Here is a 26,361-nt window from a genome sequence, read left to right on the forward strand (position 1 = left end):
AGCTTAGCAAACATGAGCGAAGAGAAACATTTTCATCGCTAAGGGATCCAAGTACTGCTTCTGAAAAGGAAACAGTTTGGCTCCAGTTCACTGTAAGGTGATGACAGAAAAGGAACTCCCACGGGTGAGTCAAGGTCAGCTCTTGCTTTCCCTGACATTAGTGGGATCAGGATCAGACTGTCCTCACATGATCACAGCAAGTGATACAAGTCTCGGTTTCCCCAAAAGGAACAGAGATGGCAAAATTCACCTGATGGCCCTGGGACATGTTACATTAGCCAGAAACATGACAGCATGCAGTGCACCATGGCCACCCACCTTTGGGCAAGGCATCCCTTCTCCTACAACACTACAGTATCTTTCCTGTCTTTGGTCAGTGCAGTTCTCTCCTATGACAAGTGGTTTGTGAAGAGTAAAAATGGAAATCTGTGCTTTCCGTGTGGGAGGTCCTGGTACATCCTGGCTAGCGACACTCAGTCAGGGCTTATTATCTAGTGCTCAGGCCAAAAGGGGTAATGATGTGCTGCCCATCCAGCACACCACACTCCAGAGGCCTTTCTCCTGTTTCAGAGTCAGTGAGATCATAACTTGAAGTGCTTTTGGGGGGTTCACTGCTGTTCCTTTCCCTTCAGACTCAGGGACCCATTAATTCAACAACACGTGATCAGTCAATCAAAGCCTTTCTGCTTTCTGATGAGGTTCCCGTTGGCAGCTGCTGCCCAGCACTGACAGGTAGGATGGAGTAACACAGCTGGTTCCTGTGCTGTAACTCTCAGATCTAGTACAGAAAGATGTCCTTTTGGAGCATGAAACCTTTGCAATTATTAACCACAATTCCCTTCTGGGCTACTACGTCCAGAAGATTGGGTAGGATCATCCTTACGTGGGTGCTGGGAACATTAATACCTCCCCTCCACTCTGTGTCACAGAGTGATACAGCTGTTGGCACGGGAGGGACAACAAAGAGACAGATAATGCAAGTCATCCTCTAGGGTTTTCAGTTTCCAGTGGCATGTTCCATCACGGCACACACTGTGCCTGCCGGTGCCACTGCCAGGTGCCCCAGGAGGCAGCAGGTCCCTTGTCCCCAGCAGGGAGAGGGGCAGCGCGGTCAGCCCTGGCTGCCGGCCCGGCCCCGCAGCTCCGCTGCGCTGATCAAGGGATGCGGCAGCGCCGAGCACCTCCCCTGGTCTCCATGGTTTCACGCCTCTCCAGAAACAGATCAGCTCTCAAACATCTTTGTTTGAACAAGTCTCTTCACTGTAAGCTACCGTACGACGTGTGCCATGCTGCACACAAAGGAAAGAGCACAGGATCTGACTGATTCGAGTGCAAAGTTTCTGTTATCAATGGCAGCACACAGAAAACAGAGCAGGGAACAAAACTGAATCCACAAACTGCTGTCTGCTTTTCTAGCACTGAAAATTTCTTCCTTAACAGTGTCTGGCAACTAATTCAGACATCCTGTACTGCAAAACTGCATGGGCAGAAGGATAATTGTTTACTTGCTCTGTACAATAGTTGTTATTCTGTATTGATTTGAGGTCAAAGTGGTTACAGGATTCAACGTACACAGAGCTGCAAATATTTCATCTGTACTGGCTGCTTTAATCTCAACTTGCATTCAGACATTTATGTTTCCTCTGAGTTATATCCCATGTCCTTAGCCAGCAGTGCTGTTGTCCTGAGCTACTGGAAGGCAGCAGACAACACAACTCCTTACACCATATACTATGCCACTATTTGATTTTTACATAGAAATTTTTACTGTGCAATACTTAGACACATTCTTACAAATATTATCTTTTGCTTTGAAGGGTAGATTTTACTGTGCCTCAAATTGCAGGAAAAGAAAACATACTCTGTTTTCATTTTTTGTACAAAATGCTTTTACATTGAACCAAGCCCAAAATGCTATGGTTTCAATGCTGATAAGCCCCCAAACCTGTTATAAAGCCTGACCAATGTTATTCTTGATAAGTAAAGAAGAGCAAAGGAACCAAACATCTCAAAACCACATCAGAAGGACACAGTGAACCTGTGTTTCTCTGGCTAGTTTGGCCATTACACTTGTACTTCGCAGCAGTAACTGGGATTGTTGCTACTCCACAAGAATGCCACAACAAAAAAGCCTGGACACAGGCTGTTTTAAATATGTTCTCCCAAATGCAATGGTGTCAGATGGCAATAATTTTGGACCAGGCTTTGATCCCCTTACTCACACTGGCAGTTGCCTCCACAAATAGATCCACTGACTCAGTTGGTAACTGATTGTCAGTGTGAGAAAAAGGATCACAGTCCCTTACTCCATTTTAATATTCAGGCTTTACCAGGAGCAAGAAAATGTATCTCATTTCCAGCAAATTTATTTTTCTCTGAAGACAGTAAAATCATTCACCTCCTGCACCAAGCAAATGCCTCCTTTACCAACACACTGCCCAGACTGTGGGGCACTCAAACAGTGAATACCAAAATGAAAACTTGCCACATACCCTGTGTGCTGGCCCTGACTTTCAAACACTCTCTAATAAGGCCAGAACCACAGCCAACTTTCAAACATGAATACGTGGCCATCCCGAAAGTAGAAGTAAAAAGCAGTTTAGGTGTTCAGTTATAAAGATTCAGAATTATGCCAGCCAAGAACTAAAGACACAAGTCACCAGAGATTTAAATGAGGAATGTAAATATGCTGCCATGAATTCACTGATTTATGAACTAATTAATACCATTAAAGTAAACAACACAGAGCCATGAATACCTTTCCACCAGAAAATTCTCTTTATGTGGTATTCTGAGAAAGCTGAAACAATTTAACAATTTAACAGCAGAGAACAGTTCTGGGAAGATTCTGTGACTCAAGATTTGAGCAAACTCTGGGATGGGCTGTCTTAGCTAATACACTATTAGTTAATTAATATTGGATGACTAACCCCTGAGGTTCAGGCTCTGCATCTTTCTGGGGAAAGAATCAGACAAAGAACAGCAGTTAGGGAAAGAGCTTGAAAAATATGTAGTGATGGGACACAATTACCAGCTATGGTTGGGACTGAGGAAACATCTCTTTCTTGAAAGTGCCTGTAGTACTCAAGAATAGCTCAGAAACTAAGGGATGGAGATAAAAAATATAAAGCACCTTTGTCTACCCAAGGGATAAAAAGAAAATCACAAGTTGAGCCCTTGAACAGTATGAAATGGGCTGAAAAAACATAATAGCTCTGAAAGTACTTTTATTTGCTCTGGGTTTGAGTCTTCAGGAAGCCATCACTTCACATTTTCAAGCTTACCTCTACCACCTGGAGGTTAGAATTTTCATTAAAAAATATAGGTGAAGGTGCTCCTGCAATCATCTGACTTCACCTGTTTAGCCCTTCAAGAAGATCCCTATAATGCTGAGGGTAAGTGTGATGAAAAGGCAGGATTCCATCTGACCTGAGGAGAGATGGGTCTTCAGCCTCCAGTCCAGGCATTATAAAAGGTAATTACTACCTCATTATTAGAAGTATTACTAAGAGAAAAGCTCGTCTCCTCCAGGCAACTCTTGCAGAGTCGGAGGCCTGGGAGGTGCAGGACAGGGGGGCCAAAGGCACTGCCAGCCCCGGGGGAGCACCTTGGGTAGGGTGGCCAAGGCACATGTGCCTTCACGGTGGCCCAGCCTCCACGAGCAGGCAGCTCTCAAGCAGCCGGTCACAGTGGCCAAACCATGGCAGTGAAACACACCTGTCCTTGGGATCAGGGCCCCGAACCCTTGTCTTGGATGTTTGATTCAGGGCACGTCTTTCTACGCCTTATTTTGAGCGAGCCCCAGCTCGCCCCCCGCGGCCGTTCCGGAGGCTCCTGGCGCCATCTCATGGCCACAGCGACGTCCTGGCGTGGCCAGCGGGGCGCTGGGCTCTGCACACCGCAGGGCAGCAACCCCGTCCTCCTCACACTGCCCGCTGCTGGCCAGGGCTCTGCTCACGACCTAAGTCATTCTAAAGAGACCTTTAACTCATCTATGGTGGCGTCTGTAGCAGATCGAGACATTCGTCCGAATTCATGTGTGTGAACAGAAGGACCATACCCCTGGTGCATGTCGGTCTTTTTCAACCTTCCTTTCTACAGCAGAGGAGTCCAAGAGTGTGGGCTGGAGGAGCTCGGTGCCCTGCAGCAGAGCTTTAGTCTGGAAGTCCAGCAGGACGTGGCTGCAGTGTCCAGCAGGACAGCTGGCCCCGTGCCCCAGCTCGCCAATCCGGACACGCTGCGGGACTGGCGTTTAACACCAACCACAAAAGGCTTTTAACACCTGCGACTCTTCCCCCAAGTGCCCTGTGTCTTCTCAAGGCAGACCTTCTAAAAAGACACTTGGTCCGGCTGAGGAGCAGCAGGAGATGGAGTGTCCCCTCCTGGTCCTCGAAGAGAATTGCACTTCTGACAAAAACTCAGTGAAACGCTGAAGAGATTCACACATTTCATGTGTGAAATAATTTTGCAACAGAAATGGCCAAGGTGAAATATGTGGATCAGGATGTGAACTTTTCCAAACTTATCAGTGTTTTTATCTCAAGCTGCCCTTAAAACCACATCCCCATTGTCTCTTCAATCTGTATTACTAAAACTCCACCTTTTCTATATCATTAAAAGCATCCAAGACCTAGTAACAGAGTGGTTGCTCAAGCATGAGTTAGTTCAAGGCTGCATGATGGGGCTGCAGAAGTCAGAGCAGAGCCACCTCCCTACATGGGTATGACAGTATTGACTCTGAATATTTCTCCAAGTTGGTGCTGGCAGGAAGGATAAGACTGTTGACAGTATTTCAGTATTTCAGCACAGAGGCTAAAGTATCTGTAATCCTGAAAATGCTGAGAAGCACCATGATGTTGTAGCATGCGGGACTCTACCTCCCCAGCATGTCACAAGCATGTCACACCCAGAAGAAAGAGCAATATGAATGTCAACAGCCACAAAGCCAACATCCTGTGTGATGTTTTAGCCACTTAGTCTGTGACTGACCTAATTAAGCATTTTGTCCTTACGTGGAAAATGTGCCTGAAGTTCAGAGACATATCCTCTGTCACTGCCACAAACATGAACCTCTTGTTACCTCAAATGCATCTTACAAACAGTTTTCTCACTCAAATACCTATGAAGACATGGAAGTGTCACAGGGTTCACTAGGCAGAACATGGGACACACTCAGCAGCCTCTGACACTCTGTGGCTGAGAGGCTGGGAGGGCACAGCTGGGCACTGTCTCCTTGCATCAGTCCCTGGCTGAAGCCAGCAGCTTGTTCAAAGTGAATGGGAGAGTGAATTTTCCTCGTGACCCCATGAGCCACCTATCAAAGTCTTTATAAAGCAGAGTCACAAAACAACTGCACTGCAGAGAGACACAGGGAAAGGAAACTCTGGGAGGAGTCTGTGAGCGGGAGACAGCAGCAGCTCCCCAGAGGTTGTGCTTTGTGAGAAAGGGCTGTGGCTGAGCATGCAGCTGGCTGCTAAGGCTCCTCAGCAGTGTCAGATGAGAGCTGTGCTGGCTGGCCTCCTCTCACACCTGGGGGTTTGTGTCACTCAGCTCCTGCGACAGCCCAGCCCGGCTGCTGCCCACGTGGCAGAGCCTTGGCATGGGAATGGCACAAGGACTGGCTCTGAGCTGGAGCTGTAAGTGTTGGAGCAGAGAGGCTTGTGCTGCTCCAAAGGCTCAGAAATAGCAGGGGTTGTTAAAGGTGGCTGAGTAACCAGCTGCCATGCTGATCCCCCTGCTCAGCCTTCCCCTCTTGTTCTCGTGGTCACAACAACGTAATATTGATACGAACACACTACTGACACAACACACAAGGAGATTGTAGGAAGCTGCTCTGGAGCAGACTGCATATCCTGTCCTTGGAAGGTCCTAGCCCAGGGCAGCATCTGCCCTGGAACCTGCAGTATGCAGAGTCTGTCATGAGCACATGAATCCTCAAGAACCCCGAAGAAGACACTGGGACCCCACAAATTAAACAAATGTGAAAGGGTAAGCAGGCTCCCCCTGTTAGTGAGCCAACATGCATTATGCAAACAGTCTGATTCTGCTCTCACATCAATTTTGCATCATTCCAGCTCATGGTTTTCAGTAGCTCCTCTCAGCTGACATCTATGCAAGTGTCAGAACAAAAATAATGCTCTTTTTCAGTCATTTCTCTAGAGCAAAATTTGTACCACTGCAGGCACCAAGTCCATGTTTCTGTTCTAGACACATTCTGAGCACTGAAATGTAACCCAAGAAGGTGGCATGTGGTACACACAGGTCACCCCGGCTCCAAAGCCCCCCAGGAGCAAACTGCATGGGAAGTGAATGACAGGAACAGAAGATTACCCCTTCACTGGTTTTCTGCAAATCTGAAGAAGTGTTTCTTGTGTCATTGCCTGCGTCCCCAGCATCAGAGCTGCTCTTATTTTCTTCCTCTTTGCAGTCCTTATCATCTTCATCTCCAGGAGATTTCCGTGACTGCTTGGAGGATTTCTAAAATGATCAGCAACAAAGTTAAAATTAAAACCTGAGGTTCAGCCATAGAAAGACACTTCTGAAATGTATGTGGAACGCAGTCTGATCACGCATTTCCCTGTTCAAGGTGAATATTGGGGAGGGGGTGAAAAGCATTTTTCAGGTGAAGTAGCTGGAGTTACTGCCACCAATGAAGGAAATTTCTCTGAAATTCTGTGTTCAGCACAGGTTGGCAGCTCAATTGACTGAAAGACAGACACAGTAATAGGAGCTGGGTATTAGTGCTGGGTCACCTGTAGGTTTTGCTAGTTAATGAAACAGATGGTGCCAGCTTGGCAAAAGTTTTGATTAAACACAGAGATGTAAAATGAGAATAACATTAGCAGAGCTGCTTTCCATACTTTTTTTTTTAGTGCTGTCAGCTTTAATATATTAACATTAGAGCCATGTGGAACCAATACATCTTTTCCTTTACATCCCTTTATGTTATGCAATTCTACAGTACAAAAGGATAAATTGTGGCATTAAGCCACCATTTTCATAACCCTCTGTTTGCCCAGAGTCTTCTGGAAAGAAGATGGTAGACCATACCTGAATTTCTGATATAAAACACACAAAAGGGGTGAAAATACATTTTGTTTGGTGGATCAACCACAAAAATTCACACTCTCCCCCAAACTGTGCCTGGATCAGATTGTTTGCTTGATTCTTCTCATTTTCATTAGTTTCCTATTATGTTGCTCCCCTTCACCCCAGGTGACAAGTGAGAAGTCTATCTGAACCCAAAGGTGTCACTTCTCAGGGGATTTTGTCCACCAGCCACCGTGAGACAGACACATTGCTCTTAGCTTCCTGATCTACACTGTTACGTAAGATCTTAACAGGGCTGGTAGGTACTACAGTGCAGGTCTTAAATCTACAAATTGAGCATCCTACTCCCTGCTTAATGAATTAGTTCTTCCACCTTCCCATTCTGTATCCTGGACTGAAGTATTTCACACTCAGCTACAAGAGGAGCAGTTGAGCACATCTGACCCTACCAGATCTTTCTGGCAGATGGGAGGGGGAAGCTTCAATTCTCCTGGACAGGAACCAAACCTGAACTCATGACTCTCAGGAGGCCCACTCCTAAGGACTTTTTTCTTCCTCTTGGGGAGAGACCCATCTGAGATGATCAAACCTATCAATCCATCTTTGCATGGGTTTTCTTCCCAGCCCTTCTGATCTCCTTCCCACAGTTTCACCTTCTTCTCAGTGTGTGGGCACTAGAACTGGGCAGAGTATTTCAACTGGTGTCTCACCAAGGCTCTCTACAAAGTAAGAGCACTCCCCTTTGCCTATTTGAGCACCACTGTCATGGTATCAGAATCAAAATGCTAAAGGAGGAAGAACAAATTTCCATGAGGTGAACAGTATTCCAATTATAAATGCCCATGGATAACAACAGGAAAAGTCAGAAGATAACCTTTGAAGTGTAGGATTTTTTCCGTTTTGAGCCGGCTTTTTCATTCTTTCTTTTTCCTTTTCCATCCTCTTCTACCCGATCACCTTCCTCCTCACTGCTGGCATCTGCTGTATTTCCTCCTTCTCCTTCAGTTTCTGATGAGCTCTGTTGCTGAATTGCCTTTAAAATAACAACAACAACAACAATAACATCAACAATAAAAATATCACTAATACCTATTACTTAATTTTTATTCTGCACTGAAGACAGAAAGATGGAAATGGACAGCTTACACTTTAATTGATATAGTTAGGAAGAGCTCAGGTTATTTTTGCAATTATCAGGAAAAAGGGCTGCAAAGGCAATTCTCTCAGTCACCACTTGAACTCAGTTTTCAGATGCAGATTCTGGGATAGCGTGTTCGGAAGGGTTTACACAGAAACAGAAGATCCAATAACAAAAATGTGTTTGCTGGAGGAGAACTAAGGGCTGCTCAGTGGAGAGACCTGGCATGTTCTACTCTGGGAAAAACTACTGAAACTTTCAGACTTTGGCTGCAATAGCAGAGACTTTTTTTGTGAGAGAAGATGGCTGTTACACTCCCCTCAAAGGGCAAGATCTCTGTGTTTTGGAAAAGCAGATCCTGACCAGCAGGCTGAGCACTCTTTGACAGCCCATCTCCCACAGACTATTCACTGGATTTTTTTTAAAATCCCCAAGTGTATGCAAAACATGTGTAGGGCTGAAAATATGAAACAGGAACTGAGAGAGGCAGCAGCTTTTCTGCAGGTGGTCTGTATCTCTGGCTTGTAGTGTTTTGTGATAATAATGTAATAGGTGTTTGTCTTCTTTTGGAGGCGATTCCTGCCTTCAAAGGACCACATTTTTTTAATGAGAAAAGTTCTTTGTTTTATACAGCCCACCAACTACTTTTCTCCCCCTCCAGCTACACTGACTTTCTGCTCTGGACACCCAACAGGGAGAGCTGTTGTGCAGCAGCAACTGTCTCCTACCAGCAGATTAACCCTCCACCTCCTCACTCCTCTTAGCTTTGGCACTGCCAAATGTAAAAATCAAAAGTGCAGTGACCTTAAGGTCTGTGTAAAATACATGGAGCCTGATATAAAAATAAACAACAGAAAGAAGAAGTCAGAAATTATTCATGTTTGTACAGGAGTAAATAAAACCATCCATTTTTAATTTAACTAAATGTGTTGCAGAATTTTCCACTTCACCACCCCAGAATGTCACAGAAAGCAAAAGGCTCTGCAGTATGATTAAAGTTCCATTTGTCACAGAGTGTGAGACCACAGTTGTTCTTTACATTACACAATTACCAGAGCTGTGAAACTTTCTTGCTCCATCAAAACCAGAACCTTACACATCACTCTTAAAATGCTCACTTTGACAAGCAGTAAAAGAAAACACAAGAAAGATAGGAGCAATAGGTGTGAAAGTCATTTACCTGATATCCAGTAAACTTTACTCCAGGGTTGTTTTCTATTTCCCACAGGCCTTCATTAAATCCTTTTCGCTTGTTCGATTTCCCAAACTTATCTTTATATTCTTTATATGGGAAAAGGTCTTTGGGCCCCAGGAACGCGCTGCATTTTAACAGAGGTAACATTCAAAAAAGGACTTAGCACTCTCCTCTTCAAAAAATCATAACATTAACAGTGCAGATGCTTTCCCTAGTGTTCTGTTCATTCAATAATTTCTTTTCTAGTCTTATTTATTTATTTTTTGGTCACACTGGCTTTGAGTTACTGCTGTGAGTCTGATTTAATGGATTAGCTCACCATCCTGATGTTTGATGTAGTAAAATCATGCTGGGTATCTCTAGAAACAACTGAAACATCTCTATTTTATTAACTACTGCTGGGAACTGGCACTTGAACAGTTTATGAAACTGTTTATGATATCATTGCTTGTGATAGCAAGGGACCAAACTTCCAGTCCTAGTGTTATAAATCCAGAAAGGCCTCAAAAATGCCACATGAAAAGTTAAGCATGTAAGGAGTGCCTAGGATCCATGAGCCGAAATTTATCCCTCGTACTATGGGATAGAAAAAGCAGTGGCATTTATTATTATCTATACTTCCAGTAAGCCTTTAGAGCTTATTGGGAGCTGCTTTCTTGGAATTAGCCCCCCACATACTAAATTCTGCACAAACACAATAAAAATGCTCTTTCCCAAAAGTCTTATAATTTCATATAAGAACAAAAAAACAATGGATGAATATAGGCAGATGAGTAATACAAGGAAACAATGAGACACACAGGGTGCTTGTGGCCAAATAGTTTTTTTAGACAGCACAGCAAAGGAGGGATTTTGTGCTTTGCTGCTGCCTAAGTCAGCTACACACTGGGACAACTAATTTCAAGCACCACAATGCAGGGAAAAATAATTATTAGAAAAAAAAAAGAGTGATGATTTGTCCTGCTTTTTCTACACATATTACAGTAAAACTCTAACTTCTTCTTAACTCTTAAACTGAAGGAAGCATAACTTTCTTTTTGTTGGGTATCTATATCTACTGTATCCTCCATTGTGACACTGAGATTGTAACCACAAGTTAAATTAAAACAATGAAGGCAAAAAGAGCCCTTCATTCCCACATGTAAAGATTCTGTGTCATCAATGACCAGAGCTGAGCAAGTCCCAGTATCCTTCACCATAATCACTGTCCTACTTTCCTGATGATCTCTGCAATTTATGTTAACTCTGGTCTCCATTACTGTGGGATTGAGGAGCTCCACCATGTCCATCACATTTATTGTTGCAACCTCACCACGACATTGGGAGTCTGCCCTTTTTTGCAGATGGGATTCTGAGGCACAAAGATTTGTCCAAGGTCAAACTCAAACTGATAGCAGAGTGTAGAGGGAAAACCAGCTCTCTTCAGTCTCAGTCTAATATCTTAATCACAGGATAATATTTCTTCCTTTCTGCAATCATTATTTCAGATTAATGCCTGATTTATGCCCAGCATTTATGAATGTGCAAAATTCCATTCACCTAAATCATCCCACTGGCTGAGCAGTTTGCCAGTGCAGAGCTGAGGTTGCTAAAAAGTCATCAGATGACAAGTCCGTGAGGAAAGAGGTTCTTTCTAACTCCACATGAGACAGCATGGGATCCACACTCAGTTGGATATTGAAAAATATTTTAATTATATAATTACAAAGCCAAGAATGCATTTCTACCTGAAAGCCAAACAGAGATTTCCAAACTAACAGATGTCATGTTAATATTAAATGTACACTAAATAAATTATGTTATCTATGCTTTTGCTAATACTTGGAGATATCTCCTTGTTGTCAAAAATATAAACAAACAGTTCTAACACAAATAACAAAGGAAAACTGTATGAAAATTAGTATGAGCTACCTTAACTTAGCTCAACAGTAATGTATGGAAATGTTTCTACAGCCTTTTATGTAAACACTGAAAAACTATCGACATCTTTGCTTGAAATGCATTCATTGCCACTGGGAGAGGATAAGTTTCTATTGCTCTGATATAAAACTAAGGAGCTGCAATCTACAGTTCATTTTTAACAGTTAGGCTTTTACATTCATAAGGTAGGAACTACAAACTGTTTTTCTGTTTCAGATGCTACAGTGAGATCACGAGCTCACAAATCAAAAGAGATTATCAGTTTGGGATTCACTCATTTTGGAATAAAAGTAGTCAGTTTTTTTCTTAAATGTTTCTCAAAAATGATGTTTCCATTAAAAAAATAATTACATTTTGGTTTCTGATTTGAAAGCATTGTAAGTTTATTTAAACTTTATTATTTTCAGATTATTTTGTGACAGTAGTAGTAGACTACAATATATCAAAACATCAGGTTGTTTCATTCTAGCAATGAAGCTAGAAAAAATAGAAGAACTATTTTAACTAAAGAGAGGCTATTATGAACCTTATAAAGCAGAAACTGCCTTTAAATATTTTTTTAAAAATAAAATGTGATGTATGAGCTATGGAGCTTATAATATTCTGGAATAACATTAAAATTCAAAAATAAACAATACATTTTTAATAAAGCTTCAAGCCTCTAACATTGAATTTAAAAATCAGAATTTAGTTTTTTTCAGTTTTAAAGGAATTCTAGAAAACATGTTACCTGCAAATGGGGAAGGAAAAGTTTTAAAATTACAATATTTTGCAAAATGGAATGTGACTTATTTTTTAGCTATCTCAGACATAGTTTAAACTAGAGACATGTACATTATAATATTGAAACCCTGTACCTTGGAGCAATTATGATGAGACCTAACTTACCTCTTGTGCTCTGATTCCTTTCTTTCCCTATCAGCTCAGCCAGCTCAGTTCTTCTATCACTTCTGTGAGCTCCATCCTACAGCACAAATCTCCCAGGAATGCACATATTTTAAAGCTCTGCCTGAGACTCTGGGCTCTGCTTCTTTTCATATCACAAACTACCAAGTGAATTCTCACACAGGACACAAGCTCAAACATGTCCAAACACAAGAGCCTGATCTCTGCTATCACGGACATCCAAGTCAAAAATATTTGCCTCTGCCTCTGAGTTCAGGGTTTTTTCAGACCCTTTAATAAATTCATGCCAACACATTTCTTTACAGGATACACAGGCTTTTATGTTTAGCTCATGGTAGACCATGAAGGCAGCACCATTCCCAACTACTTTCAGCTTTCACTCCCATTTGTTAATACAAATGAGTTGGGCTTGCAGGACCTTTCTCTAGGCTCCCAATGGCTTCAGTCAGTATTTGTTCCAATGAAATCAGAGGAAATTATGTTAGCTGCAGTGGAAAAAGGCATTTCCAAAGGAACAGGCAACGCTCATTCACTTACGTTTCATGAGTCCCAAAAAAGAAGATGGGGTACTTATTTGCTGGAGGCTTGACGGCTCCTTCAGGAAGTTCATCAATCTGTAAGACAGAAAACAGTGGAAAAAAGATTATTCCCAAAAGTGGTGTCCCTCATGCAAGAATGCCTACCAAGCCATGGAGGTGCTAGCACAGGTATCCTGCAGCCCTGGAAGGTCCCACTGTGTGCTGGGGTGGGGAAGGGAAGACAGCTGCTGGTTTTTCAGGCAAAGTCAGCATATGAAATACTGCAAGGAGACAGCAGAAGACTCAGGAGCACACACAAAGTTTTAATGATTTCATTGGCATTATAATACACAAAGGCAATAAAATAAACTCTGCTTAATTTAAGTGTTAACTTCAGATGCTGCCTCATCAAAGGCATCGAAGCCCAGAGGGTAATCCTGCCTGTCTCACACAGCCACCTCAATAACTTCTGCAACAAATGGGGAACAGATGGGACTCTGGGACTCTGCAGCTGGAAACCAGGACAATCTCCCAGTGGTGCTTCCTGTGGTGATGGTGATACAGAGTGTAAAATGTGTAACACACGCCAGGGAGGAGGGCCAGGGACTCTCCTTCCCCTGCAACACCCTGATAACTGGATTTGGTTACCACTCCCCTCTCTACCCTCTCTCTTCTTTCACGTTTTAATCCTGGCCTTGTATTTCTCATAAATACATGGATAGAGCTGCAGAGCAGTGAAAGAAGGGATGCTGAGGGTGTTCTCCTGAGGTAGAGCTGGTATTCAAACAAACCCTCAGGCTGAGCAGTGCCCAGACCCCTTCTCCCAGTGTCTGAGAGCATTGGTTATGAGGCAGGAGGTGAGGCCCAGGACTTAATCTTGACTATGCCTAATTTTGCAGTCCTCTGCAACAGAAATAAGAGAGTCCAGGTGCCTACCCACATAAACCAGAAACACAGCAAAGCTTTAAATAAGATCCAAGAGCCTGCCTTCCCAGAAACGGCACTTCTGAGCATATGTGGGTGTGAAATTAAGTGTCCAGAGAACTCTCTGGCTAAGAGAGAGCCTAATGAATCTAGATATCTACAGGGCAGCACCAGTGAGCAGGTGAATGGCCTGGTGCCTGGTCTAAGGCAACTCAGTCTCAACATAAGTATCCTGCCAAATGTCACTGCAACTGAGAGCAAAGTGCTGACATAACAGTGCTATACAAAATCTGCTCCTCAGCAGAGCAGGGATGGAACCTGCACGTTTTCACTCAGGAGGCCAGACCCACATGTGCTTTCCTTCTCTTTTCTTGCTGAAGGATCCCTAACACTGAATTATTATTGATTAATAAGCACCAGATTGTTTTCAAAGGATGTCCTCTTTCACGGTAAAGCATCTGCTTGGCTACATAGCTTTCAAAGGAGTATGATCTTTGGTAAGAATTCAAACCCTTTTGGTCTTCCTGCAAGGACACTCCTTGGGGATGGAGAAACGAGAGCCACATGTGGAACTGTAACATCACAAGACTCTGCTCTGTAGAAGAAATGGATGTCTATCTTTTCAGTCTAACTGGAACATTCTCTGAAGCTGCACCAAAATCTGGAGATCTGAGAGCATTTCCAAACCATTCCCTCAGGGTTGTGTATGGTGGGGGCTCTGGCACACTGGGTCATGTGTCCCCATGCACCCACCTCCCAGCACAGTCTGCAGGAGACAATCTGGGATTGTCACAGGTGTCACATGTCTTGTGGGCACAGCAGTTACTTCTTTCTTGTACTTAACAAAGCTAATAATTTGATAAATAAAAGGAGAATCTATCATTTAAATGCACATAGAAGGAAAATACACACGGGTGGAGGATGAACACATGCATTCCCTTTTAGCTCAGCTGTGTGAAAGGAGGAACTGAAACAACAAGACGGGCTTCTTGGTGTCCTCTTTATCATCAGGACTACACAGAAGAAAGGCTGCCAAAGATATTACTTTAGAGCTCATCATTTTCTGACATTAACTATTTGTTTTCCAAGAAAGTGCCCATAAGGCTGCTATTTGCTCACAGTACATTATTAGACTTATTATAAGAGTGATAAAAAATCTGCAGGTCAAAACCACTGCAACTCCCTTTCCAAACTGATAGCAAGTCAGGGAGATACTGCATGTCTCCAAAGCATTTTACACCTCCTTCAAGATGGAAGTACCCACATGTCAGAGCAAAAGGCTGTGCTGGCAGTTTACCAAGTACAGGGAGAGGTAACACACCTCGACTGTCTGGATGCCATAGCCATCCTCCTCTTTATTGCGACAAGGAAGATGTCCAGATACCAGGCCCCAGAAAAATGTGGACTTCTTTGACTGAGACAAACAGTGTCTGCTGGGACTCAAGTGCAAATCTCATTTGGCCACTTGAAACACGGCGCCAGCTCTGGGCTGCATTACAGAGCAGCACAGCCCAGTTACTGCCTCAGCCCTCTCAGAATCTCTCATGAAATAAAGTAAACAGCTGTAAATGATCAGTAAAAGGAGGGGGGAGAATGAAGACATGCTTAGTAGGGAATGCTGATCAGAAGGGATTGGGGATCTTACATCACACAATGTGCTATGCTCTAAAGCAGTGAGTATCTCCTAAGCAGTATCCCAAGTGGAGTTAAGCCTTCTGTCTTATTCCCAGCACTTAATACCGTTAGCTAAGGAGCAGCACCAAATCAACAAAGGACACATCTGTCATGCAGCTCACCTGCTCCCCATTTTGTGGCATATTTCTTTATTCATCCAAGTATTCCTTCTGACTATGTATCATCACAGGAAACCATAAAAAAGCTTTTCATAGCTTTTGGGAGTTGGCATACACATACAAACACATGCAGTATAAATCTGCACCAAACAGCTCAAGGAGAGACTGTTAATGCTCCCACTCTAACATTTCACTCTGCAGCTGAGGTCAAGACTTTTCCTGCCTTCACTGATATTGCTGTAAGCTCCCCAGCTCTGGGGCTTATGTTGCTAGTACTGTAACAAGGTTGGATATAAAGTGACAGTGTTATCTTAGGGCCACTGAACTCTGCGGCAAAACTCCGGGGAATTTAGTGAAGGATGAGACCCTCTCTGCCATTAGGAAAGATCTCTTCCTCTTTTACCTCTTTCACACAAATCCCTGCATTAGAGACTGTGAGAGGAGAGTTTTGCCCAGTCTCCCTATTCCCAGTAAAGCCACCTTTGCCCTCGGTGAATGTGGAGTCCCTTCGTGCTTATTTAGCTGCAGAACAACCCCGGCACTCCATGACAATTGCTGTTTTGTTGTAGCAGAAAGCAAGCAGTACAAGCAACCATACTGCAATCTCCTGCTGCTGCACTCAGTCACAATTTATTCCCATTCTACAGGATGTTTTGGTTAAATTTGCTGCAGATTTGGATACGATATTTTTCCCCATATCAGCAACATCAAAGAGAGGGAGGGAGAGAGAGGAAGAGAGTGAGCGCATGAGCACAAGAGCAAAAAAAGCATTGCTGCCTTGAACCAGGAACAAAAGAGGAAAGAGCACCCCTACTAGAACACAGTGTTGTAGTCACAGAAACCTCAATAATGACTAAAGCATCTGTCTATCAGAGAGTCAGGCTGTGACTGTGTTTTGCTCCTGGAAGGAAACAAACAGATTCTCAAGTACCCGCTATAACCTGCAATCAAACACGAGCTCCATCCCTGCCTGAAGCAGAGAAGGCTGGAGCTTGCTGCCACAGAAATCAGTGTGAGCAGTGCATGGCGTGCAAATCTGACATGTGCATCAGCAACACCATGGGCAGCCGCTTCAATTATGGCTAAAATTAAAGCAGGTGGTTTCAGATTTCGAGTTTTATCCCCTTAGCTCCCGTTGCTGTCATCTGCTTAATGAATAACAATTGCTTTCTTTTTGCACAACCTCAGCAGAGCTGCACTGCCCAGCATTTGTTTGCCAACCAAGCAGCAGAGCTTTAAAGATGTAACTGCAAGGTTTTTTTCCAGTAAACAAATGCCAGGCTTCTAGGGTCAAGAACACTGAACAGAAAATTCAGCTCGGTCCTCTCCAACCAGAGCAGGGCTTTATCAAACCGTGTTGCTAGTGACTACCAGTGTGGAGGCAAGAAATCTGTAGTTTACTGGTTAGGATGGGTGTGCAGCCCCAAGTATTTTGCTCTCGGTGGTGCCGAGCAATCGCTGACTTCTCAGGGAGCGTTTCGCACTGGCTGCCAGGGTGGGTTTGGCAGCACTCGCGCTGCAGCGCTCCCTTCCCGGCTGCCGTGAGGTTGGGGACCCTGGGGAGCGAGGCTGGACTGGCGCTGCAGAGCAGAGCCCAGCGACAAGGACAACAACAGCGGCTCCCACAAGTACAAATCATCGCCGTGCCTGCCTGTGGGATAACGTGGCATATTCCTGACAGGCTGAGGAGCTGGCTGGGAGGGCTGGTGCAGAAGCAGAGGAAGCTGCACCCCCTCCCGGGTGCTGTGCTCTGCAGGGCTCTACGTTCCCTGCAAAATGGGAACCATGTCTCTGCGAGACACGGAGACAGCGGCACGCTTTGTCTCTGCCGTGCTTGCACAGCCGCTTTGGGCGGGCTGATGTCACTGCAGCGGCCAGGAAGGGGCTGCTCTGCCCACCAGCGCAGCACGGGCATCCCAGAGGCATCTCCTTCCAGCTGGAGGGGCAGCAGGTGTCATGCTTTATGGCATCACAAAACCTCCGTGCTGTGGATAAGCTGCTGTTCAGAAGCAGGAATTCCAGGCTGTCGGGGTGGCTTTCCACCAGACCCTGTCCTACTGCTTTCCAACAGAATTTTACACACACACAAAAAAAGGTATTATGCAAAAATACCTATCAGGTCCCCATTTATGGAAAAGAAAACTTTACATCAGCGTGCAGGGATGCTTATGTGGGCACCGAAACCACGAGATTTCCTTTTATTTTGCAAAAAGAGGGAATTAAAACTGCAGAGCAGTAATCACTGATTGTTTTGAGATAGTGTAAATGCCTTTGATTGGCAAAAGCACACAGAACCATTGCTGAGATCCACATCTCCCACTGAAATCCCTGGAGTCACTGCACAGCAGTCGAGCAGAGGCCTATAGTGTTTGCTGGAAAGTGGTTCAAATTGCTTATTATTGCCCAACACATGGAAGCAGCTTGATTTTTTGCAGTTAGCTTATTAGCAGAACTCTAGATGGATAAAAGCAATACTCTTCAAAATCCATTATTAAAATAGGATATTTTGCTTTACTACAACATTTTTATTCCAATGGATTTATTATGCTTTTTAATAGCTAATGCTACTGGGAGTCAGCAGTATAGCAGTATCTTTTCTAAACCATTATTTAAAATACTGTTCTGTAAGATGTAAAATATTAATTTTTTTTTCCCAGAGGATCCTAAAATGTAAAAAAAAAAAAAAAAAATCCAACCTGCTTCAAGCTAAAAACTGTGACTCAAATTCCATAGTGCTTAAATTGAAGAGCAATCCAACTAAAGCTGATTGGAGACTGCTGACTTTTCCTCTCATGTATCAGGACTGATATTTGAAGCAGAGCACTACTCTCCAATGTACATCACATACCTGAACTCCTAGTGTGGAATGCTGGCATATGCACTTTTTCACCCATTAAAAAAGATAACCCTGTGAAGGGTGAGACTGGAAGCAGAATCCAACTTAATAAGGTGGAATTGCACAGCTACAAAAGTAAAAATTAAAAAAAGTCTCTGGGCATGGAAGAGTGCCACCAGCAAAAACAAAAAGCAAAACAAGATTAAAACCAGCAGAGCATACTTTTGAACACTGCTGAAAATGGCTGAAGGGTATCCTGCAGACAGCCAGAAATGACAATATAAAGACATCAATCCTCTTTTTTTTTTTTTTTTTTTTTTTTTTTTTTTTTTTCCTGTGCATGCTCAGGACCTCAACGAGAGAAGACAATGAAGGGTTAGTTGGAGTCCAAACAATGCTGGCAGCAATGTCTCACTAGGAAAGATCAGCAGTCTTGCAGCTGAGTTCAGCCCCTTTACATCCCTAATTAGCAGCATATTTTTAAGACAGAAAGTTGAAATACACTTTCTGCAGAGCTGCTTTAATCTCCAATATGAAAATGGGGCCAGAGCTTAGTTCTGCGTGACTGGTATCTATATGCATGACTTTGTAGATTACTGATCTGTTCATGTGATTCAAGTCCTCTCTGCACTTCTGGGGCTGCTGGATGGAAGACTGTCAGAGGAAGAGACTTGGGGGATACAAAGACAAGTCCTCTCTCTGACACTGGCCCCTGGCATGACCTTGGCCACATGAATCACTGCATCTCCTCCAGTCTCACTTTTATGAATGGGGACTATGGGACTGTTCTCCTTATAAACACTTGAGGTCCACTGCTAGAATGAGAGGAACTCCTGGTAACGCACACTTCCAGCTCTGTCAGAGTTGCATTTCAGGTTACCAATCTGTAATCCTCACAGTGAGCACACCCCAAAGCCAGGCTGCTGCAGAAATGCTCTGTTTTCTCCAAATGAAGTGTTTCCCTGCTACTGTGAATGAAGCAATGGTGCTACCACTAGGATTCTGGTTTTCCCAGTCTCTTCCCTAAGGAGAGAAAAGGATGTGATCACACTGTTTTCAGTCTGACTCTTACCTGCAATAACTCAGGGACATGTCAGACAATTTTGCCAAACCAGACAAAAGGAGAAAGGCCAGAGAGATATTAAGTTTCCCCATGTTTTGTGATAAATAGGCTGTCCAACAGAAGATGGGCAGACAAGCAGTCCATATGCTGAGAGACAGCTTGCAATGCAGGCTAAATCAAAACATCAGACACTGGGAAATCCACACAAAAGCAAGCCAGAGAAAAATAAACTTAAGTTTCATGGCTTACAAAATTACTTTTTATTTGTGAATGGGTGGGGAGAGCTCGTTTATTTTAAACAAACTTTTCTTCCCTTTAAGCACAGTGAAGGCTTGCTTCTCCTTCATCTGAATTATTCCTCAGATATCAAAATATTGTTTGCAATGTACATCCACCAAAGCAAATCAAAAGAGTGAGCCCACTAACACCTAATGAAAGCAGTTTCTGAGGACAACATTTGGTTATCCTACTTTACCATCTTACCACAAATATTTTTGTCTTGAAATATACAAGTGTGCAAGAAATACACATATAAAAATGTGTTTAGAAGACATAGAACAAACAAAAATTAAATAACCAGTTAAGACATCAATAAGAGAGAAATTTCAGGGACTGGGCATTCACAAACATTGTATTTCTGTCCTCCTACTCTCTTCTTAAAAACCAAAGGGACACAAAGAGTCATATAACCTTCCTCTCCAGAGTGTTCAGATAAACCCTGCCACCTTCTGTATCTCATCTCCTCAGAGTGCATGGATGGTATAAGAACTCTTTAGACTGAGAAATATTTTTTCCCTCCCAAGATTTACACTAGAATGTTACTACTTTATTGATTTTCTTTGGTTTGAAGGAAGAATGTTATATTCATGAGGTAGGATTTTTTTTGCCAGTTAACTTGATCAAAACACTTTCAATTAGATACAGCCAGCCTAGAGTGTTGACATTTGGTCAAATACACACAACTGAATTTATACTTGAGGCTCATTTGTTCCACCCAAAGCTCCATATTCCACTGTCCAAGCTTTTATTAAAAGAAGTGTTGCTCGTTGTTATACTCCTATCAGCACACTTAAAAGCCAAAAGGTGAGCAAATTTCCAGAATACTGTGGTCTCCTAGACTAGGCTGGCTTAATTTAACATTTCTTTTTCAGTATCATTTTTCACCCCAAAAAGTCAGCTGAAAAAATCATTTTTACACAATATTTCCAGGCTGAAGAATACAGAGCATCTCTGTGGAGTATTTAGTCCAGCTTCCCAAAAAATACACAAAACCTTATTCACATTACAACTTGTGGCTAAGATTGTTATGGGTAAGGAAACATGATCTATGGAGAACACAAGCCTCCAGTTTGTGACAGGGTGGACACACACACCAGAGACAAAGAAAGCAACAGTCTCTTCCACTTACTGCAGTCCCTGGCTCCTGCTAAGGAGGATTAAAGCTTGAGACTCTGGAGATTCCACTATTATCTGGGCTTTTGGGTACAGAAAACCCTCCTGCTTGTCTCTCTGACCTGTTTTCTTACCATCAGTTGCAGCTAAGGGATATAATATCAGGGGCCTGAAACACTCCTTGCCACTGAACAGGTGCCTCATACAGAACATGCTTACTGTTGCCTGGGAAAAGAACACAAAATCTTGGTCCCTTGGAAACACAGAGCATGTTTAGTATCCTGCAACCCTCTGAGGTTCAGGTGCCACAGCAGAGATGGGACTAGGAGTGGCCTACCAGTCCTCTAGAGGGAATGGAGATACAGCCAAGCATGTATTTGTATTCATTATGCCCCTCTCTGCAGACCCACAGAACATAAAGCCTCACACTCTTAATGTGCTCACACCAGAACATCTATTTGCAGGATTCAAGCAACTCCTCCAAACATCAAATTCTGTTTCCCGGGATGATGAGCTGATGTGCCCTGCTAGCCAGGCAGCCCTGGGCAGGCACAGGCAGCTCTGGGCAGGCACAGGCAGCCCTGGGCAGGCACAGGCAGCTCTCAGCAGGCACAGGCAGCCCTGGGCAGGCACAGGCAGCTCTCAGCAGGCACAGGCAGCCCTGGGCAGGCACAGGCAGCTCTCAGCAGGCACAGCCAGCCCTGGGCAGGCACAGGCAGCCCTCAGGCACAGGCAGCTCTCAGCAGGTACAGGCAGCTCTGGGCAGGCACAGGCAGCCCTCAGGCACAGGCAGCCCTGGGCAGGCACAGGCAGCCCTGGGCAGGTACAGGCAGCTCTCAGCAGGTACAGGCAGCCCTGGGCAGGTACAGGCAGCTCTCAGCAGGTACAGGCAGCTCTGGGCAGGCACAGGCAGCTCTGGGCAGGCACAGGCAGCTCTGGGCAGGCACAGGCAGCCCTGGGCAGGCACAGGCAGCTCTGGGCAGGCACAGGCAGCCCTGGGCAGGCACAGGCAGCTCTGGGCAGGCACAGGTAGCTCTGGGCAGGCACAGGCAGCTCTGGGCAGGCACAGGCAGCTCTGGGCAGGCACAGGCAGCTCTGGGCAGGCACAGGCAGCCCGCACCGGCCGAGCTGCACACGCAGCGCCGCAGGCACAGAACCTCCGCAGGCAGCGGGGCCGGTGCAGCCGGGGCACAGCCACGCTCACAGCACCCAGTGCCAGCTCTCACCGCGCTCGTGGCGCACCGGGAGAGGCCTCAGATCGTACTTTGGGCTATGGCTAAGCCTGATCGCCCAGCATCGCTGGCACACAGCTCAGTTGTTTTGCTGTGATGCAAGTGACACGTAAAAAACAACAACGTGTACGCAAGCTGGGGGAAATGAGAAACAATGAAATCTAATTGCAAAGGCAATGAAATGGAGTGATTTGCAATAATTTTGCAAAGGCAGATTTTTCTGTTTACTCTGCTGCCAAACTGCAAACTCGTACCTGCAGGAGGGTCAGGGTCTCTGAAAGCCCCTGGCTGCTCTAAACCTGTCTGTAGTTGTTTCCTTTACTCCCCCAGCCTCAGCCACCCTCTAAGGCACAAAACAAGCCATTAAACCCCCAAACTATTTTACTAAGATGGAACTTTTGCCCGTGTCAACTGAGTTGCTAAAACCATGGAATGAAAAAAGACTCATGGAGTCACACTCTGTGCAGCACTTGGACCCAGCTTTGGTATTTTTACTGGGTTTGCTTTCAGTCTCTGCTTGTATTTCCAGGACCTGCCATTGGGGTGTCAAATGCCTTCTTTGCAAAGTCCCCTAGTCTAGGTTAAACTCTTAGGAATTTTAATCCTCCTGCCTAAAGAGACTCAGGAACAAGTTTTTCCAAGTCAAGTCATACCCCTCCCCACCTGCCCATTTTTCTGCTTCCAAAATCTCAGAATGAGAGTTTTCATTTAGTTTTGACTCTAAATATAATGTTGCTGGAATTAGATGATCCCTAAAAGTATAACCACCTTATTTATTAAAATGAACATTTTCCTCAAACCCAGCCCCCCAAACTCAAGCAGCAGCTGACAGGAATGAAACTATATTAAAATATACAAAGCACTCCATGATGTACTGTAGACCTATGAACTTAGATCCTAATTACTAAACCATGTTAGGAAAAAAAAAACCAACAACAACAAAAAACCCCAAACAAACAAAAAAAAACCCACCAAAAAACAAAAACAAACAAAAGCCCCCCAAAAACCCCAAAAAAACAAAACAAACCCCCCCCCCAAAAAAAAAGCTCAAATCAAATAATGGAAACATGAAAGACAAAAAGATGTAGTTTTAGAAATATAAGCGGCATTAATGTCAGAGACAGGATGAATACATCAATATGGTAGTGACCAGATTTGCTAGGGTGGCAGCCCATCATTATAAAGAAAACAATTTACATCAAAACCACTAAAAATGAGTTTTAAGCATGTGAATACTCTCTTTTAATCCACATGAATTATTCATGGGCTTGAAGTTGCCTATATGTTTATATTTGTGCAGGATGAAGAGTTACTTTTTAATATCCATTGTTTCTATCCAATATGTTAAGCTGAACACATGTATGAAGTATGTGTCAGTATTTTGTGTTACTCTCAAAAAACCTCTCAGAATACAGTGTTGCCATGAGCACAAGTTACCTACAAAACCAGTAACTCAGATGCAGTTATGTCACAAAGTCCACTCCAGAGTCTGCTTTCTTCCTCTGATTTTCTCTAACTTTCCACCTCTATACCTTCTGGCCATCAGTTTCTTATTTCTATCCCAGACTGGGAGAGGTAACCAGAAGATTAATTTTAATGATCCAGCCTGTCAAGAACAAATTACACATGTGGAATGGTACTAACTATTTCCCACATACATTAATATTAAATTTTTAAAACCTATGAATCAGGGAAGGCATCCATACTAAGCATGTTTTCATCATACTAGGCATCCATCAGCACGTTTTCTTTTTTCTTTTTTTCTTTTTGTTTTAAAAAGCAGTTATGAAGAAACAGCATATTATTCTAACTCATATTGTGCAAATAAACGGAAAAGGCAATTACAAATAAAAGAGGACTTGGTTAGTGATACATGTATCTGGAACTAGGAAAAGGCAGTAGGGAACACTGCACATATGGATTTACACTGGGATCCAGACAGAGTGTTTATACAGACTTCATAGAAATCAAGAAAATCCAACCAAAAGCCTTTCTGTCAGTATTGAAAATTTTAATTCTCTCACTTGCCTTTGCTTTCTAATGCACTGTTGATGACACATGATGTGTCCAAACCACACTCCACAACCACAGTGTTTTAGCTCACATTGCTTTTACCTGTCAAGATCCCCAATTCAGCCTCCCAAGCAGCATTCATGATGGCATCATTTTCAACAAATCTGCCTTGGTTCCGACCCTGACACCCCTGTCACTACAGCAGGTCACTGCCTGGCTGACATTTGATAAACAAGCAAACTAACACCATCAAAAAGCAGCAAATGTTTCAGAAAAAGTATAAGCGTCTCATTTAAAAATTGTTCCCCTTGCTCCCACATCTGCTAAAGAAGCTGGCATTTCTTCTGAACATATTGCCACTAAAATCTTTATTATTATGGCCTTCTAGAAAGTTAACAGCTAGAGGTTTGATCCTGCAAGCACAGCTGGGCATACAGTTTGGCAGCATAAACAAAGCCATTGTCTTTGTATGATCAGATCCCATCCAGCACAATAACATGGCAATTATAGACACAGGTGAATCCATTCATTTGTAAGGCAGGAGATGCCATAAAGCATCTTCTAAAAGATAAGGAGCAAACATTCACAGCATTTTAATGCTGAAGAGCCCCATCTGACAAATGTGTTTTCTCTAATGTTTTCATCTTTTAACAAGGAGTTCTTGTCATTTTACCAGAAGTATCAATTCAAAAAATGTGTTCAGAAGACTGACCCACTACCTTACAAACATTAAAAAGCTCCAAAGCAGTGTTGCACAAATAAATGCAAAGGAAACAAAATATTATCAGAGAGAACAAATGTACTACTTTGCAGACATTAAAATTCTAACCATGAGGCTTAATAGCTTTATGCTACCTTCTTCTACAAGCTGTGATAGAAATATTGACTGTGACACAGGAAAATAAAATTTGCACAAGAGGAAGATTTTGAAAAAGAACTTCTGATAAAAAGCAGCAAAAGGGGTACCTGCACATATGCAAGTCACCTGATCCAGACACCATATGAAAAGAATTACCTTTGAGTTTGCTGCACCAATAATATCTTTCAAAAGTCCTGGTATCTGGAGAGGCACTGCAGTAAGGAATGTCAGATTTTATTTTTTCTTTTTTTAAGATGAACGTCTGCCTTCTCCCTTAGGCTGTGGTCCTACTTTATATTTCTACAGGCATTTCAGCACACATGTAAGCAGTTTTACTGAAATCAGGGAATCTTTATGCAGTCAAACTCATTCTCTGCCTTTGGGACAGGGTCTTTAGAGAGCAGACTACTGGGATAAGGAATCATCTTCCTTCTGCTATTCCATAACACCCAGGACAGCCATGCAGTGGATCTGTGCAGGGCAACTAACACATGAAATTCCCCAGCCCTTTCCTACCGGGGGATAATGAAATACAGCAGTAATAGTATGCTGCTAAGAACACAGGAACCTCAATTCTGCAAACACTTCCACATGTGATTAATCCTGAATGAATGCTACTTAATTGGATTCCAGATAATAGAGTCTGAAGAAATCCTTACAGAAATACAAATTTACACTGGCTCAGATGGAAACTATGACATCTGGGCTGAAAACCAACAAGCAACTAATTAGTTTAAGAAAAAGATGACAAAAACATGCCACTACAGTAGGACACAGTGCCTGGCATGAGGTGCCTGGCTCAGATGTATTTCTTGCCAGGATCTGCCTCCCTCAGCACCTTTTTCCATGTTCTGGAAGTGGCATTTGGGACAGCAAGATGGGAACCTTTGCAAATATTCAAAGATAGTCTCAGGCTCGTAGGTGTGTATGCAGAAACGTGCAGTCAGTTCTCTACACCCAGTGATTGTAAACCCAGTGACAACTGACTCACAGTCCTGGGTCTGTGAGAAATACGAGCTGCACGTAAACTGAAATTCAGACTGCACAAGGCAAAACACAACACAGCTGGGAGAAAGGATTGGCAGTGTCAGAGAGAGAAAGCTGGAAGCAGCACTACTACAGGAAGCCAATAGTGGACCACAAGTTACATTTGAATAACCAGTGTGCTGCAAAGGTCAAGGCACTCTGCAGCAATCCCATATACAAACACACGTCCTGCCAGCGTGGGCAGAGCCCCACAGGGTGCAACTGCACTGGGGAGAATGGCCCAGCCCTTGTGCAGGACATGGATGGACAGACTGGGAACATGTTAAATGAAGCTAAGGAAAAATACACAGATGCTTAGGGCAATGCACACACCAAAAGCAATCAGTGAGGCTGGTGGGATTTAGTGTTCAGCAACCAATTCTATCCTAAGAAAGGAAGGAGGCCATAAATGGTCAGCTCTGCTTTTCCTATGGGGTGTCAAACACAGCCCTCCCTGTCTGCTGGCTTTGGAGTCCCCCTCAGCCTGTGCTGTTGG

The 26,361-nt window shown here is 43.6% G+C and overlaps 1 protein-coding gene across 1 annotated transcript in view; it reads right to left on the reverse strand.

The window, feature by feature from the left end:
- The window catches only part of HDGFL3 (HDGF like 3), a 38,909-nt gene that overhangs the window by 2,743 nt on the left and 9,805 nt on the right, over positions 1 to 26,361 (reverse strand). Inside the window, exons 2-5 of the mRNA XM_053954402.1 lie at positions 12,747 to 12,823; positions 9,369 to 9,507; positions 7,925 to 8,083; positions 6,331 to 6,477 (exon numbers count right to left, since the gene is read on the reverse strand). Coding sequence (XP_053810377.1) covers positions 6,331 to 6,477; positions 7,925 to 8,083; positions 9,369 to 9,507; positions 12,747 to 12,823 — 522 coding nt within the window. The remainder of the gene's footprint in view (positions 1 to 6,330; positions 6,478 to 7,924; positions 8,084 to 9,368; positions 9,508 to 12,746; positions 12,824 to 26,361) is intronic.

This window comes from Vidua chalybeata, chromosome 13 (assembly GCF_026979565.1).
Source record: "Vidua chalybeata isolate OUT-0048 chromosome 13, bVidCha1 merged haplotype, whole genome shotgun sequence".
Taxonomy (NCBI): Eukaryota; Metazoa; Chordata; class Aves; order Passeriformes; family Viduidae; genus Vidua; species Vidua chalybeata.